The sequence below is a fragment of the Schistocerca americana genome, chromosome 2, assembly GCF_021461395.2.
Source record: "Schistocerca americana isolate TAMUIC-IGC-003095 chromosome 2, iqSchAmer2.1, whole genome shotgun sequence".
Classification (NCBI taxonomy): Eukaryota; Metazoa; Arthropoda; class Insecta; order Orthoptera; family Acrididae; genus Schistocerca; species Schistocerca americana.
Genome location: NC_060120.1, coordinates 804,687,836 through 804,704,243, shown reverse-complemented (window position 1 = coordinate 804,704,243; position 16,408 = coordinate 804,687,836). Strand labels below are relative to the sequence as shown.

Here is a 16,408-nt window from a genome sequence, read left to right as displayed (position 1 = left end):
GATGACTTCACATTTTTCGTTATTAAGAGTAATTGCCACTTTTGGCACCGTATAGATACTTCGTGTAAATGATTATGCGATTGGTTTTGACCATCTGATGACTTTACAAGACGGTAAACGACAGCGTCTTCTGCAAACAATCTAAGGTGGCTGCTCAGATTGTCTCCTACATCCTTTATGTAGATCAGAAACAGCAGAGGCCCTATAACACTTCTCATTTACTTGATGACTTTACGTCAATTACTACGAACTATGGCATTTCTGATAGGAAATCAGGAATCCAGTCGCAACAGGACAAAAACACGAGCAGGAAACGAACCAGTCACAATTCAAATTGCTCTAAGCACTATGGGACTTAACAAAATGGTTCAAATGGCTCTGAGCACTATGCGACTTAACCTCTGAGGTCATCAGTCGCCTAGAACTTAGAACTAATTAAATCTAACTAATCTAAGGACATCGCACACATCCATGCCCGAGACAGGATTTGAACCTGCGACCTTAGCAGCTGCGCGGTTCCGGACTGAAGCGCCTAGAACCGCCAGTCACAATTATCACGCTCACAGCGGGGAGCAGGTTCAGTCTTTACGAATGCTGCTTGGTCTCGGCACCGAACGAATTAAAAGTAGCTCACCGAGCATACAAAGTCGCTGTTCAATGACGAACAGTGGAAAAACTTGGAGCCACCAGGAGATGCGTAGATGACGGCAACCCACCGCTCGGCTCCAGACCTGTTCGTTCAAAGGAATGTGTCCACTCCAGTTTCCGGAGCACATCCCTCGTGTCCGGAAGATGCTCATCCAGACAAACTTGGAAGTCCCACGGGCGGTAGAGCAAACAGCTGGCCCGTTACCCCGCAGACCTGCGCTGTGCGTGCTGCGTCAATGTTTGCGTCTCCCGTAAAACGGGCTCAACACCATTCGCAGCAAATGTGCAAAGCCCCCTTCACGGCAAAGATGGTTTCCCAGGAGGCGTGGCGCGAGCTATCGATCGCGCAGGGGTTTATCATCCTCCACATTTAGACAGTTGGTGTGAGACAGAACCATAGCTACCATTTCAGCCGCTACTTCCAACGATAGGGAATTTCTGTCGAATCCTACAAGCCTTACGAATGCGCGTTCGGTTTTATCAATGATAGGGTGCCATCTTTAAGCAGAGTAGGCATCTTTCTTTCTGGCTAGGTCTAGTGTTTCCGTAATTCGTGGTTAGTCGAATTTCAGATTCTAATACAATTGATGTATTTGCAATATGCTCACGCCAAAATCCCATTGCAGGTTACCGATGAAGGACGCTGAAGGTATCTTATTAATAGGGAACGGAGGAGGGCGGGGTGAGAGCGAAGGAAGAGTTTTTACTTATTTATAGCGGGGCTTTCGGATTGGTTCTAGCCTTCAAAGAAGACGTCATATCGGCACAACATTCAGCTTAATGCCATGTTTGTTTACTTGGTAGAAAAAAAAAAGAATGAAACTAGAGCCCTGCCCAGTGTCTACTATCCGCGAGAAATGTCCGCCACGAAAGCTGCGTGGTCAGCACGACGGATTACTGACCGAAGAGGCACGAGTTCGATTCCTGGCCAGTACTGAGATTTTCTCCGCTCGGGAACTGGGCGTTGTGTTGTCCTTACGTTCGTATCGTTATAACTGACATTCCACTATTGAGACAGCTGTATGGGAACGGGAAAAAAGTCAATAATTAAAAAAAATATTGTTCTTGAGTAGCACTGTGAGGTCCGCCAAGGTTCAGGTCCACATTTGAAGGACAGATAGGTGTTACGTAGCCTCACTCCACGAGATATTGCAGAAAGAGTTGGGATTTAATCCACGACACTGGCACAGTGTGAATCTTAATTACATTTCCTCACACTGACAGCCAAATACTGGTGAGAAATATTTCTTGCACCATCAGGATTCGAACTAGATACCTCCAGCTAGAGCGCATCTAACAATAAAGTAACTGTGTTAGTGACTGTGGTTATAGAAAAAACGTGATACAGAGATCAGTCCGATGCACATTATAAATACCGTAGAATATTACCAGCCATGGTGCCAGAATAATACTATTGGCCTGACTGCAGCCAGAGTGTAGCCTTTCTTCGTCGCGGCTCTAGGAGGGGGAGGGTGGCGGGCCAATGCCCCTGACCACCTTTTACCCCCGGGAAATATTACAGTAGTCATTTGATAGCAGACTGAGTGGACCTGTGGCCGTACAATGTCTCGAATACTTGGGTTAAATTCTGTTTCAGCGACCTAAGCAACTCTTTTTACCTTTCGCTCTCTATGTCGCAAGCAACCGATCGCTGTGGCTTGGTGGCTACACACTCAACTGCAAACTTGACACTCACACTTGAAGAAACATTTTATATAAGCATGCTTGTTCGTCTGTAGGACAATTCTGAGCAAGGAGTTTTACTGTTTACGCTTCCTGCGGATTGATCGGTTTTTTATTAATGCGAATTTGTCCAAGCCTGCTTAATACACATGCCTGAGAGCGCGTACTGACATTGCGAAGACTTGTACAAGCAATCGCCTGGTGTGAAGCAACTTTCTTGGCGCATTACATCGAGCGACATAAAGCAAATTAATCGCAGACTGTTGGCAAAATTTATGTGACTGAGGGAAAACCAACCTAGCTTCAGAAATAGTAAATCGAATGCTAATCACGGGAAGCCGAATAATTATTCCATTTGCTATATTGCTAATAATATAAGAAACCGAACAAGTGCAAGTAGGAATCGCGCTCTGAGGGTTCCGTACAAACTTAATTATGTACACTCACGTTCAGAAAAAAAAGCAGAACACTTTGAACGATTAGGGATAGGACATTCATATTCGCAGGACATATACATTCGTATGTTCTGCAGAAATAAGCACCACTTCAGTCACCTTGGTTCAGCATGTTTGCCGGCCGTTGTGGCCGAGTGGTTCTAGGCACTTCAGTCCGGAACCGCGCTGCTGCTACGGTCGCAGGTTCGAATCCTGCCTCGGGCATGGACGTGTGTGCTGTCCTTCGGTTAGTTAGGTTTAAGTAGTTCTAAGTCTAGGCGACTGATGACCTCAGATGTTAAGTCCCATAGTGCTTAAAGCCATTTGAACCATTTTTCAGGATGTTTTCTGTTGCCTGATAGGCACAGGGTCCGCCATGGGCCCTGATAACTTGTTCCACGCGTGATAGTATCGACACGTATAACACGCGACTGGCGGCCTGTGGTATAGCTATCCATGCTGCATTCACTTGGTTCCAAAGTACATCTGTGGTGGTTAGTATTGGGTCACAGGGCTGCAGCCGTCGTTTCGCCTTATCCCACACATTTTCGATTGGCGACAAGTCTGGTGATCTGGCGGGCCAGGACAAAAGGTTGACAACCTGTGACACCAAGAAGGCAAGTGTTCTTACAGCAACTGGTGGTCGTGCATTGTCTTGCTGAAAAATGGGGTCTCGGATGTACAGAAAGGGTATGCCTACAGGTAGCAGGATGTCGTTCACGTAGGTCACACTGGTCGTAGTGCCCTGGACACGCACCATTTGTGATTTGTAGCTGTAGCCAATAGCACCCCATTGCAAAAGGCCTTCAGTTGTCAGTGCGATGCCGCTCTGCCTGTCTGTGGCGAACCAAAATGAGGCCATCATTTTCAAACAAGCAAGCAAGCAGTCTGACGCCATCCCTGTCCCCAGCAGCGTCGTTCCATAACCCATTGCCGTCTAGCATGTTTCTGTTCGCTCGCCAAAGCTTGGCAGAGAAGTGGACGACGCGTACGTAACCCATGCCATAGTAAACGGCGACGGATTGTCACCCCTGATAGCGTTCGATGTGTTATACTGTTCCGCTGTTACGCCAGAGCAGAGAAGGACGTAGATCTGTCCTGTAAAGCCATTCGAATGAGATTCTGCACACACCGTTGCACCGCCGAAACACTACGTCCCACATGAGTAGCAGTTTCCAGGATGGATGGATCACATTCTCTCAAGCCATTAACGCACCCTCTGTCGAACTCACTGAATTGACCGTACAATTCGCGCATACGTCTTCAAGGCATCCTGCACGTCAAGTCTCACTGATCCATTAGATTCAGTTATAGCGACGAGAGCCACTTGCACATTTTACCGGTGGATGGTGTTGCGCCTCGCTATCGATGTTGACGTTGAACCCGCGGGCCGCCATGAGTATAATGCTAATCATTTCTGCAGAAAATACTAATGTACACTACTGGCCATTAAAATCGCTATACCAAGAAGAAATGCAGATGATAAACGGGTATTTATTGGACGAATATAATATACTAGAACTGACATCTGATTACATTTTCACGCAATTTGGGTGCATAGATCCTGAGAAATCAATACCCAGAACAACCACCTCTGGCCGTAATAACGACCTTGATACGCTTTGGCATTGAGTCAAACAGAGCTTGGATGGCGTGTACAGGTACAGCTGCCCATGCTGTCCATGCCCACAGTTCATCAAGAGTAGTGACTGGCGTATTGTGACGAGCCAGTTGATCGGCCACCATTGACCAGATGTTTTCAGTTGGTGAGAGATCTGGAGAATGTGCTGGCCAGGGCAGCAGTCGAACATTTTCTGTATCCAGAAAGGCCCGTACAGGACCTGCAACATGTGGTCGTGCATTATCCTGATGAAATGTAGGGTTTCGCAGGGATCGAATGATGGGTAGAGCCACGGGTCGTAACACATCTGAAATGTAAAGTCCACTGTTCAAAGTGCCGTCAATGCGAACAAGAGGTCACCGAGACGTGTGACCAATGGCACCCCATACCATCACGCCGGGTGATACGCCAGTATGGCGATGACGAATACACGCTTCCAATGTGCGTTCCCCGCGATGTCGCCAAACACGGATGCGACCGTCATGATGCTGTAAACAGAACCTGGATTCATCCGAAAAAATTACGTTTTGCCATTCGTGCACCCAGGTTCGTCGTTGAGTACACCATCGCAGACGCTCCTGTCTGAGATGCGGTGTCAAGGGTAACCGCAGCCATGGTCTCCGAGCTGATAGTCCATGCTGCTGCAAACGTCGTCGAACTGTTCGTGCAGATGGTTGTTGTCTTGCAAACATCCCCATCTGTTGTCTCAGGGATCGAGACGTGGCTGCGCGATCCGTTACAGCCAAGCGAATAAGATGCCTCGACTGCTAGTGATACAAGGCCGTTGGGATCCAGCACGGCGTTCCGTATTACCCTCCTGAACCCACGTATTTCATATTCTGCTAACAGTTATTGGATCTCGACCAACGAGAGCAGAAATTCCGCGATACGATAAACTGCAATCGCGATAGGCTGCAATCCGACCTTTATCAATGTCAGAAACTTGACAGTACGCATTTCTCCTCCTTACACGAGGCATTGCAACAACGTTTCACCAGGCAACGCCGGTCAGCTGCTGTTTGTGTATGAGAATTCGGTTGGAAACTTTCCTCAAGTCAGCACGTTCTAGGAGTCGCCACCGGCGCCAACCTTGTATGAATGCTCTGAAAAGCTAATCATTTGCATATCACAGCATCTTCTTCCTGTCGGTTAAATTTCGCGTCTGTAGCACGTCACCTTCGTAGTGCAGCAATTTTAATGGCCAGTAGTGTACATGACCTGTGAATATGAACGTCCTATGTCTAGTCGTCGAAGATGTTCGGTGTTTTCTGAACATGAGTGTATACGAAAAATTGTTCAAATGGCTCTGAGCACTATAGGACTCAACTTCTGATGTCATCAGTCCCCTAGAACTTAGAACTACTTAAACCCAACTAACCTAAGGACTTCACACATATCCATGCCCGAGGCAGGATTCGAACCTGCGACCGTAGCAGTCGCGCGGTTCCGGACGGTAGCGCCTAGAACCGCTCGGTCACCCCGGCCGGCTGAGTGTATACGGTCAGTTCATCTATAAGTTTTTAACGAGTGGGTTTGCAACTATCAAAATATGGGACATAAATGGCCGTATCTTTTGATTGCATTGACTTAGAAGCTTAACTCGTTTACACTGCCAGAGAATTATGGATTTTAGTATTTGATATAAATTTCAACCAGATACCTCTATCCGTTCTTGAGAAAAAGTGGTCTTCACGGTTGAACAGACAGACGGACAAAAAAGAGATCCTTTAAGGGTTTTGTTTTTACCGATTGAGACGTCGCGCCTTCAGGTGGCAGGGCGTCATAGGTCAGAGCACCATGAGTTGCAGGGTCGTCATCCTGTGCGGACACCCGATGGACGCATTCATCAGACGGGGCGTTGTCTCTTCCTTTTCCTCGACGACGTTTGATTTCTAACATGCTGTTCCCTGTCGGATGGCGGGCGGCTATCGTCCGACATGTGGCCAGATGGCAGAAAGGCAGAGGTAGGTCCATTGTCAACAATCATGGAGTCGGGGCAGACAGTTTGTGCCTGCTGACGGTCGTCATTCATTTGTAGCAACTCCGGCAGGGGTGTAGGAGAGACTGGCGAAAAGACAATCGCGTCATCGAGAGGGGCCGACACGGTTACCGACTGATTCAGAGGGGGCGTAGCAGGCAGCACCGCCGCAGACGCGTAAGTCAGAGTAACACAGTGGGCGCCGCAGCGAGAGCGACGTCTTCGATCGGCGTCTGAACCGGTCTACGTCGCAGGCAATCAGAACGGACATGGTCTTCCTGGTCGCAACCTCAACAGGTGCATTCCTGGCCACCGTACATGACGACAGCCCGCAGCCGGCAGTAACCAAGTAGCAAGGCACATGTTTCGGTAGTTCAGTTTTTATCTGACGGACACCATTGGAAATGGAAATGTCGTGTGGCTAGGGCCTCCCGTCGGGTAGACCGTTCGCCTGGTGCAGGTCTTTCAATTTGACGCCACTTCGGCGACCTGCGCGTCCATGGGGATGAAATTATGATGATTAGGACAACACAACACCCAGTCCCTGAGCGGAGAAAAATTTCCGACCCAGCCGGGAATCGAACCCGGGCCCTTAGGATTGACAGTCTGTCACGCTGACCACTCAGCTACCGGGGCGGACCACGGACACCATTGAGGACACGGTACGTTTCGAACGTCTTCCACGTTCGTGAGTGACGACGTTGCCGTATGGTTTAAAAGCGGCCACCACAGCGTCCGACGGTACTTCAAACGGGAGTTCGAAATGCCGCAACGTTCGGAGGCCAAAACCAGCGTGATCAACCACTACAGTCGCTGTATGTCCGTCAGAGTATCGGAACTTGAGGTCATTAGTGTGGCGTCGCACAACGTCGGCGTACAGCTCGTCATTCGCCAGCTTTATGTACGCAGTAGTACTAAGGATTGAAAAATGTATTCCGAGAATGTCTTGTGGCGGGAGACGCATTTCATCCCAAATAAAACATTCAACTTCATACGCCTTCTGTTGTTCGTGATCTAAGGGAAAATTTAATTTAATTGTGGCGTGGGGGTAAGAAAACGCCGTGGTGGTCAGTGTAGTCGGACTCTGAAACAAGCCGCTACGCGGAAGTAAACAAACGCGCGCTCGTTCGCAAGCAGGACAACAGGCGAGACGCAAACAAGGCGCGCGCGCCTCACCACAGCCAAAGGCCGACTGCCACTTAACCACAACGCGCCTGCTAGTTCAGTCTGCCTCATATTGCATTTCTTATACTAGGACCGCCCACTGTTTTTCGCCGTTCAGCACACCTTCTTTTGTTTTCATGCTTGATCTGTGTTCAGTTTTTGACGGATCATCCACTGGGCCATGTTCCCACTGAATCTGACGGATGTGCGAAGGGGAGTTTCCCTTGTCAGTTACACAATTCGCAAACATTTCTTAAACTTTTTCACACTTTCGCATGGATAACACTATACGCAGACAGATGGGGTACATGTGTTTTGCCACGGTCGGTAACGAGGTGACGGCGGGAAAGGCATGTGGCCATTCTCTACCACCAACTTCTCTAAATCCAGGATTACATACTGACGCCGCCAAGACTTAGGATACGAGTAGGAAAAAGAAGAAGATTAACAAATTTTTTCTGGCATAGAGAAGCTTGTTAAAGATGAAAATGCGGAGAAAGAAGCAACCATATATCATCACAGCCAAGGGAAGGAGGTGCCAGAATAACGAGACAACAGTTCCATATATTTCGCTATATGCGATCCAGTATAATGAACACCTGTAGGTTACAATACAGTATGCTCATTGTAAGAAAAAAGCATGTCTACTGGAGGCCTTTCTAGAGAAATGATTTTTTTAGTCTGAACGAGATAAAAGCTAAAACACATCTTAAGGAAAATTTAATTTCATCTCTTTTTCTTTTCTGTCTCTTTGTTATCACCCTCTAGACACTATTATTGATTTCAGTTCTGTCTCATTTTTGTTTCCTCTTCCTCCAATATTTACACGTCATTTTACTGTCTATTCCTTTGAAAAAGAAAATCACTTCACTCCTGTTTTATTTCTGTGTTGAAATCGTACTTCTGCCGCTTTCGTTCACCTATACCACTCCTTTTTCTTCCGTGTTGCTTATTTCTACGTCTTTTCAAACTAGTTCTTCGTGGGACTAAAATTTTATTTATAATTGTTGTTCCCAATATTACTAATATCCGTGATACGTGTTTTAATGTTAACCAACCGTCTGCACAGATGCATTCTGTATTCAGTATACAGGGTGGTCCATTGACGGTGACCGGGCCAAATATCTCACAAAATAAGCGTCAAACGAAAAAACCACAAAGACGAAACTTGTCTAGTATAGCGTCCCCAGTGCCATATTACGAAAAGACCATATTTATAAAGAAGACATTCATAATTTGTAAGAGATTTTTTTTCTCATGTAGCCTTAAAATAATAATTTCTCTGTGTAGGTTTAGATTGCAAAGAAATAATTTATGACAGAATGATCTAAAGAGACGCCCAGTTACACTCTTTTGTTAATTTTTTAGTCAACCTTACTTCTTCGCTTGTCTTGAATGTGTCTAGAGGGACATCTTGCGTGTGCTGACAAATGTAAGCATATTTGTATGAGTTAAGCAGATAATATATTAATTGAATGTTATTGTGCACTTTTAATTTGTAAGAGGTGATCCCGATTTCATGTCCGCCTTCCTTGAATTAACCTGCATTCAAGTAATTTACAGCTCAACAATCGCAGCGGCCGATGCAGCCAACGACGCCATTACGTGGCGATATTAACTTATGAAAAATTAGCGGAAGCGGAAAACTCGCCCGCTATTAGCATAATATTAATTTTTCTCCACAGCCGCACAAAGTTGCAGAAATACTTAGGTTTAAGATTCTTATTTTCAGTAGCATAGCCGAGACCCAGAGCCAGGACTCTGACTACAATACAATGGTTAACGGAGGTAAGAAAAATACTCTCGCGCGTGTGTGGGCCGCAATTGTAATTAATAACTAAAGATCTTTTGCTTTAACGTCAACTGACTAGCCGAGGAAATTTATATGAAAAGTTTATTACACTGTTCAACTTAAATATCATTTTTATGAAGGCCCGCCACGTAAGTCGGCAACAATCAAAAAATAATAATAACAATAATAATATATTAAATTACGACGGCCGACGGACGCGAGACTAGCTTGAAGGGGGAAAGCAGATGGCGCTATGGTTGGCCCGCTAGATGGCGCTGCCATAGGTAAAACGGATATCAATTGCGTTTTTTTAAATAGGAACGCCCATTTTTTTATTACATATTCGTGTAGTACGTAAAGAAATATGAATGTTTTAGTTGGACGACTTTTTCGCTTTGTGATAGATGGCGCTGTAATAGTCACAAACATATTGCTCACAATTTTAGACGAACAGTTGGTGACAGATAGGTTTTTTAAATTAAAATACAGAACGTAGGTACGTTTGAACATTTTATGTGATACATGTACCTTCGTGAACTTATCATTTCTGAGAACGCATGCTGTTACAGTGTGATTACCTGTAAATACCACATTAATGCAATAAATGCTCAAAATGATGTCCGTCAACCTCAATGCATTTGGCAATACGTGTAATGACATTCCTCTCAACAGCGAGTAGTTCGCCTTCCGTAATGTTCGCACATGCATTGACAATGCGCTGATGCATGTTGTCAGGCGTTGTCGATGGATCACGATAGCAAATATCCTTCAAATTTCCCCACAGAAAGAAATCCGAGGACGTCGGATCCGGTGAACGTGCGGGCCATGGTACGGTGCTTGGACGACCAATCCATCTGTCATGAAATATGACCGCACGCGAGCTATGGCTCGGCTCTGAGCACTATGGGACTCAACTGCTGAGGTCATTAGTCCCCTAGAACTTAGAACTAGTTAAACCTAACTAACCTAAGGACATCACAAACATCCACGCCCGAGGCAGGATTCGAACCTGCGAGCTATGTGCCGGACATCCATCATGTTGGGAGTACATCGCCATTCTGTCATGCAGTGAAACATCTTGTAGTAACATCGGTAGAACATTACGTAGGAAATCAGTATACATTGCACCAATTAGATTGCCATCGATAAACTGGGGGCCAATTATACTTCCTCGCATAATGCCGCACCATACATTAACCTGCCAAGGTCGCTGATGTTCCACTTGTCGCAGCCATCGTGGATTTTCCGTTGCCCAATAGTGCATATTATGCCGGTTTACGTTACCGCTGTTGGTGAATGACGCTTCGTCGCTAAATAGAACGTGTGCAAAAGATCTGTCATCGTCCCGTAATTTCTCTTGTGCCCAGTGGCAGAACTGTACACGACGTGCAAAGTCGTCGCCATGCAATTCCTGGTGCGTAGATATATGGTACGGGTGCAATCGATGTTGATGTAGCATTTTCAGCACCGACGTTTTAGAAATTCCCGATTCTCGACCAACTTGTCTCCTACTGATGTGCGGATTAGCCGCGACAGCAGCTAAAACACTTACTTGGGCATCATCATTTGTTGCTGGTCTTGGTTGACGTTTCACATGTGGCTGAACGCTTCCTGTTTCCTTAAATAACGTAACTATCCGGCGAACGGTCCGGACATTTGGATGATGTCGTCCAGGATACCGAACAGCATACGTAGCACACGCCAGTTGGGCATTTTGATCACAATAGCCATACATCAACACGATATCGGCCTTTTCCGCAGTTGGTAAACGGTCCATTTCAACACGGGTAATGTATCACGAAGCAAATACCGTCCGCACTGGCGGAATGTTACGTGATACCACGTAATTACACGTTTGTAACTATTACAGCGCCACCTATCGCAAAGCGAAAAAAGTGGTCCAACTAAAACATACATATTTCTTTACGTACTACACGAACATGTAATAAAAAATGGGGGTTCCTATTTACAAAAACGCTGTTGATATCCGTTTGACCTATGGCAGCGCCATCTAGCGGGCCAATCATAACGCCATCTGGTTTCCCCCTTCAAGCAGGACGAGTTTCGTTCTTTGTAGTTTTTTCGTTTGACGCTTATTCCGTGAGATATTTGGCCCGGTCGCTATCAATGGACCATCCTGCATATTATAACTGCTTATTTTTACGTTTCTAGAGATGCAGCTCTTTATTGTAAACAGTCTTAGTTATTCTGTATGCTCTTCCCATTTTATGGATTCTATAATATGTTGTTGATGTTTCTCATTCTTTTCTTGAAGTGTTGCTCCACGGTACCTTTTGCTCTTTTCTGTTTGCATAATATTTGTTTCTCAATATTTTAGCGCGCTTTCCACGTCCATGAAGAATTTAATTGTGTCTCTGCAGATTCTTAAACCAACTGGACGAGTACTTGCTGTCTCTTTGAAGAGACTAATTATCTGTTTGTTGTACATGAAATCCGACGAAAACTTACTGGGATTTCTCCTATCACACTAGAGCACAATGTAGACGAATAGCTAAGAGAAGGCTTCATACATCATTATATCGATGCACTGTTCTGTAGAGTGATCTTGATCAACAACAGAGGCGCTAAAAAAAGAAAGTTAACTCGAAAATATTTTGCAAGAATATCACAGAGCTGAAACCAGCCTCCGTAGCGAAGGTAGCTAACGCACGCCTGTGCGGTGCCGTTCTGCTTGAAGATAAGCTGGTCTGAATCCTGGTGATGGAAGAAAATTTCACTGCCAGTATCAGGCCGGCAACACGAGAGCAGGTAGTTCTACATCACATGTCTTTGCGCAAGTGTCCAGCATAAAACTCCAAAGTTCTCCGCCGTGCCTCATGAAATGAGGGCATGCGACACTGTTGACGGTGATCCGCCAATCGGATGGGGACGTTAACCTTGGCGGCTTCCTTAATCGAGAGAAATACGCTATGTGTGCCGGGACCGAGTTTCACCTTCTTCCTCCTCTCATCGTCATCCTACAACAAAAACTTAACACTACACTATACGCTCTTCCCTTACTCTCATCTGCACTTCCTAAGAACGTACGACACAACTCTCACATACCCCTAAGCAGAGACCAATGCGCGCGGAGGAAGAACTCATTTTCCAACAGACAAGTTCATCCCGTAGGATATAAAGTTTTTGTCTAGGTCGAAAATTTATACAGTGCGAAGACCGGTTTCGATTGCGTAACAATCATTTCAGATTTACAGTAGATAGAAAAACTCTTGTTCATAAAAAGTTCTACCTACTTACAATAAATACGGTATAAACAGCAGATAAAGTGACTGAGAACGTAACATAAAGTTATCCATACCGCGTGTACCTCGCGACATTTTGTACAATCGAATGCCGCGGGGAGTGGCCTCGCGGTTTGAGGCGCCGTGTCACGGATTGCGCGGCCCCTCACGCCGGAGGTTCGAGTCCTCCCTCGGGCATGACTGTCTTTGTTGTTCTTAGCATAAGTTAGTCTAAGTAGTATGTAAGTCCATGGACCGATGACCTCCGCAGTTTGGTCCCTTAGGAATTCACACACATTTTAACATTTTTGTACAATCAATTACTGATTCATTAAACATAATATGTTAACTGTCGTACTGTTTATCTCTTTTTTGTAGGCAGAGAATGTACTCGGACGTATCCCTGGTCTGCGATGCTCACGTCTACAACAAAGGAGACTTGTTCACCAACTACAGCACCGTCGAGTTTCTCAAGGAGGTACGCCCAGCTTATAACAGCAGACGTGACTCTCTTTGTCATCCCATGCTACTTGCTCGTTGTACAAAAATTAGTCATCCACATAAAAGAACAATGGTTGGTTTGGAGGAGTTGTAAAAGGTGGTGTATAATTGGTACCGGCGGACATGTAACCCTTCAACAAGTAAAGCCATCGCAGTGAGGTGATTAGTATTTGCCAGGTTGTTTTATGGAATCGGTGGATCGGCGCAGTAAGGTGATCGAAATGGACACGTCCCAGAATAGCAGAAACGAGTTACCGCGTTTGGACATGCCCAAGATCACACCATGAAATGAAGATGGCCGATTTTTAGTTCTACCAATGCGAAATGTCCAACGTGACCACAAACAATGGTCTTCGTTGATCCATTATGGATCGTGGGACGACGGCTGGCATGAACTTCTTGATGCAATAATTTACCAACAGCCGTATGTACTGTAGAATTTATTTTATTTTATGAACTTCTACGTGCTACCAGTTTCGGCATTTCACTGATGCCACCTTCAGGCCCCACTCGTCATAGTCGTAAAACCGCTATACACGGAAGGAGCCATATAACTGGACCCGTGAATCGCCCGTCCTGCAACAGCTCTTGGTGTCCAGGCAACATGGACTGAGCACTTGATCCATTATGGATCGTGGGACGACGGCTGGCATGAACTCAGTTGCAGGACGATTGATTCACGGATCCAGTCATACGGCTCCTTCCGTGTATAGCGATTTTACGACTATGACGAGTGGGGCCTGAAGATGGCATCAATGTAATGCCGAAACTGGTAGCACATAGAAGTTCATAAAATAAAATAAATTTCTACAGTACATACGGCTGTTGGTAAATTATTGCATCAAGAAGACAAACAATGGCGTACGACTTGAAGCCTTGTAGCATGGGAGAAGTTTACTTGCCGGCTCACATGTCTGCTCGCAAGCAGGCGTCGTTGACTGCTATGCTTCCTGGCCTACCTTTCCGATACATACAGCACTGCTTCAGGGCCCTATACTTTACAAATAATTGTACATTCTTACTTGTCAAAGTAGGTGGTCTGCATGTCATATATTTGGGACAATTCTACACTTGTCTAGCAGTGAGCAACAAATTCTTTCAAACACCCTTGGATCATCTCATAAATCCTGTCAGACTTGTAGAATTCGCTGCTCCAGTTCTTCAAACGTAGCGAAGGAAGCGCTGTACACTTTACTTTAGAGGCGACCACAGACAGTAAAATACAGAGGACATAGCTAAGGTGTTTTGGAGGCCAACGGACAAATGCTCCTCAACCTATTCATCTTGAACCATAGTGGCGCTTTAGGGTCGTTTACGCTGCCGCCTCACTGCACGCTGGCACGATCCGGCGATGATGAAACAAGCCCACTGAGTCTTACTGGCCCATTTAACTTGCACCAGAGCTCCTCTCTGAGACCTTTGCCAGGCGATGATATTAACGTGGTTTGCCTTTCGCGCTGCGATCATCACCGTATATCCTGAAACTTGAGGTGAGGATGTAGCGTAAATGAAACACGGCTTCCGGGTACCTGTGAGGTAGAGTGTGCCAGCGGCGAGCAGCGAGAGGCTAACAGCGAGGCTGCGGCATAAACGGACCCACAGATGTCGTCTTACATCAGCAGAATAAAGTGACTCTACCTCATCACACGTGTACCACATTCCCCAATGTTGTGCACGGTGAGGTAGTTCATGGCTGAAATTTGAACCCAGTTTAATGAGAAACTTTATATACACTATTTAAATCGTTGTAAGTAGGACGGTACTCCATACTCAAATCGGTGGTGGCCATAACTACACATTCGCAGTTTTTGCACAAATGGCTAGTTAGCGTACTCGTTTTTAATGATATCACTTTAGCTACCAAGTAGTGTTTCGTTCCATGTGAGGCACATCCGTTGAACATCGTCGTGAACGATGCAGTGCTGTTATGTCCTGTTGTGAGCTTTGCATAAAAATTTATCTGTAGTTGAAAAAAAACTGAATATTCGTTTTTCGAAAACATTCTCCGCGTATGACACGTGCTTTACATATCGTATTCAACTGTTGAGCAATACTCGTTGTTAGCCCTGTGTTGCGCTTGTGAACAGTGTCGTGAAACAAAAGTTTAATCCAAGGGAAACGATGAATTTGAAAGAATGAAAATAAATCTTATTAAATTCCAAAATAAACTAACAGTATACTCAGTGAAAACTATTTAACTGTAACTCAGTACTGAAGCCCGTTATGAAAGTTGCGCCGCACGGGATTAGCCGAGCGGTTTGAGGCGCTGCAGTCATGGACTGTGCGGCTGGTCCCGGCGGAGGTTCGAGTCCTCCCTGGGGCATGGGTGTGTGTGTTTGTCCTTAGGATAATTTAGGTTAAGTAGTGTGTAAGCTTAGGGACTGATGACCTTAGCAGTTAAGTCCCATAAGATTTCACACACATTTGAACATTTTTGAAAGTTGCGTAACATGACGTGCACAGTTTGGCTTGAAATATCTTCGAAACAAAATACTCCTCAACACGGTTCAAAATAACTGTTTACTATTACCTACACTGTTCACTGTAAATTAATCTGCTTAATAAGCACATTTCCAGAAAATTCTGATTGTATGCTATTTGCTCAGAACACTGCAAAGTGAATCTGCCGTGCAATAAAAGCAACTTACCTGATGCACAGCATGCTTTTTTGTGTCTGCTGTGCTGACGTTCTCGGAAGCAAATTGAAATCAGCAGAAATCAGAAATCAGAAGAAAAATAATCTACTCACTACAAAATTAGTTTTTTGCTTTTCAGAAACAGTCTGTGGCTTCGACTGGCGTAATATGCAGTTCACACACGACAGAATATTCAACACTTTACTAAGGATGATGGAAGAGGGTTTCACTTTAAAGAAAAACGCGTTCTTGAAAAACTGAACTCTGATTATTGCCAAAAAGATAGAACAACATACGAAGACTGTAACAACTACAAAATTCTCTCTTTGTTAAAAAGATTGCGGACATTTAAACTGATTGTCCTACTTGTGATGTAACCTAAACAAAGAGATTAAATTAACGCTGACCATGAATATTTTTAGTTATTTAAGGGAGTAAGACTTCTTGCAATTAGTAGCTCTGACAAACATACATTTCATTCTTGCATATGCATTGGCTGCCTTGAAATATTCCTTCAAAAATCTTCTTCGTTAGTAGAATGAGTAACACATTTTTACAAACAAGTTTTCATATCCATAATAAAGTATTTCAGATAATTTTCCCCGAATTCACAAAAATTAATTCTCTTTCTCCGAAAACAACTCTTAGCTATTAAGTCTCAAATAAGAATACCCAGGCACTGCACAACTGACCGGCGACCAGCTGCACC

The 16,408-nt window shown here is 45.1% G+C and overlaps 1 protein-coding gene across 1 annotated transcript in view; it reads left to right on the top strand.

Annotated features, from left to right (window-relative positions):
- LOC124595668 (pickpocket protein 28-like) overlaps window positions 1-16,408 on the top strand; it is a 126,388-nt gene that overhangs the window by 33,393 nt on the left and 76,587 nt on the right. The window contains exon 4 of the mRNA XM_047134514.1: window positions 12,941-13,040. Coding sequence (XP_046990470.1) covers window positions 12,941-13,040 — 100 coding nt within the window. The remainder of the gene's footprint in view (window positions 1-12,940; window positions 13,041-16,408) is intronic.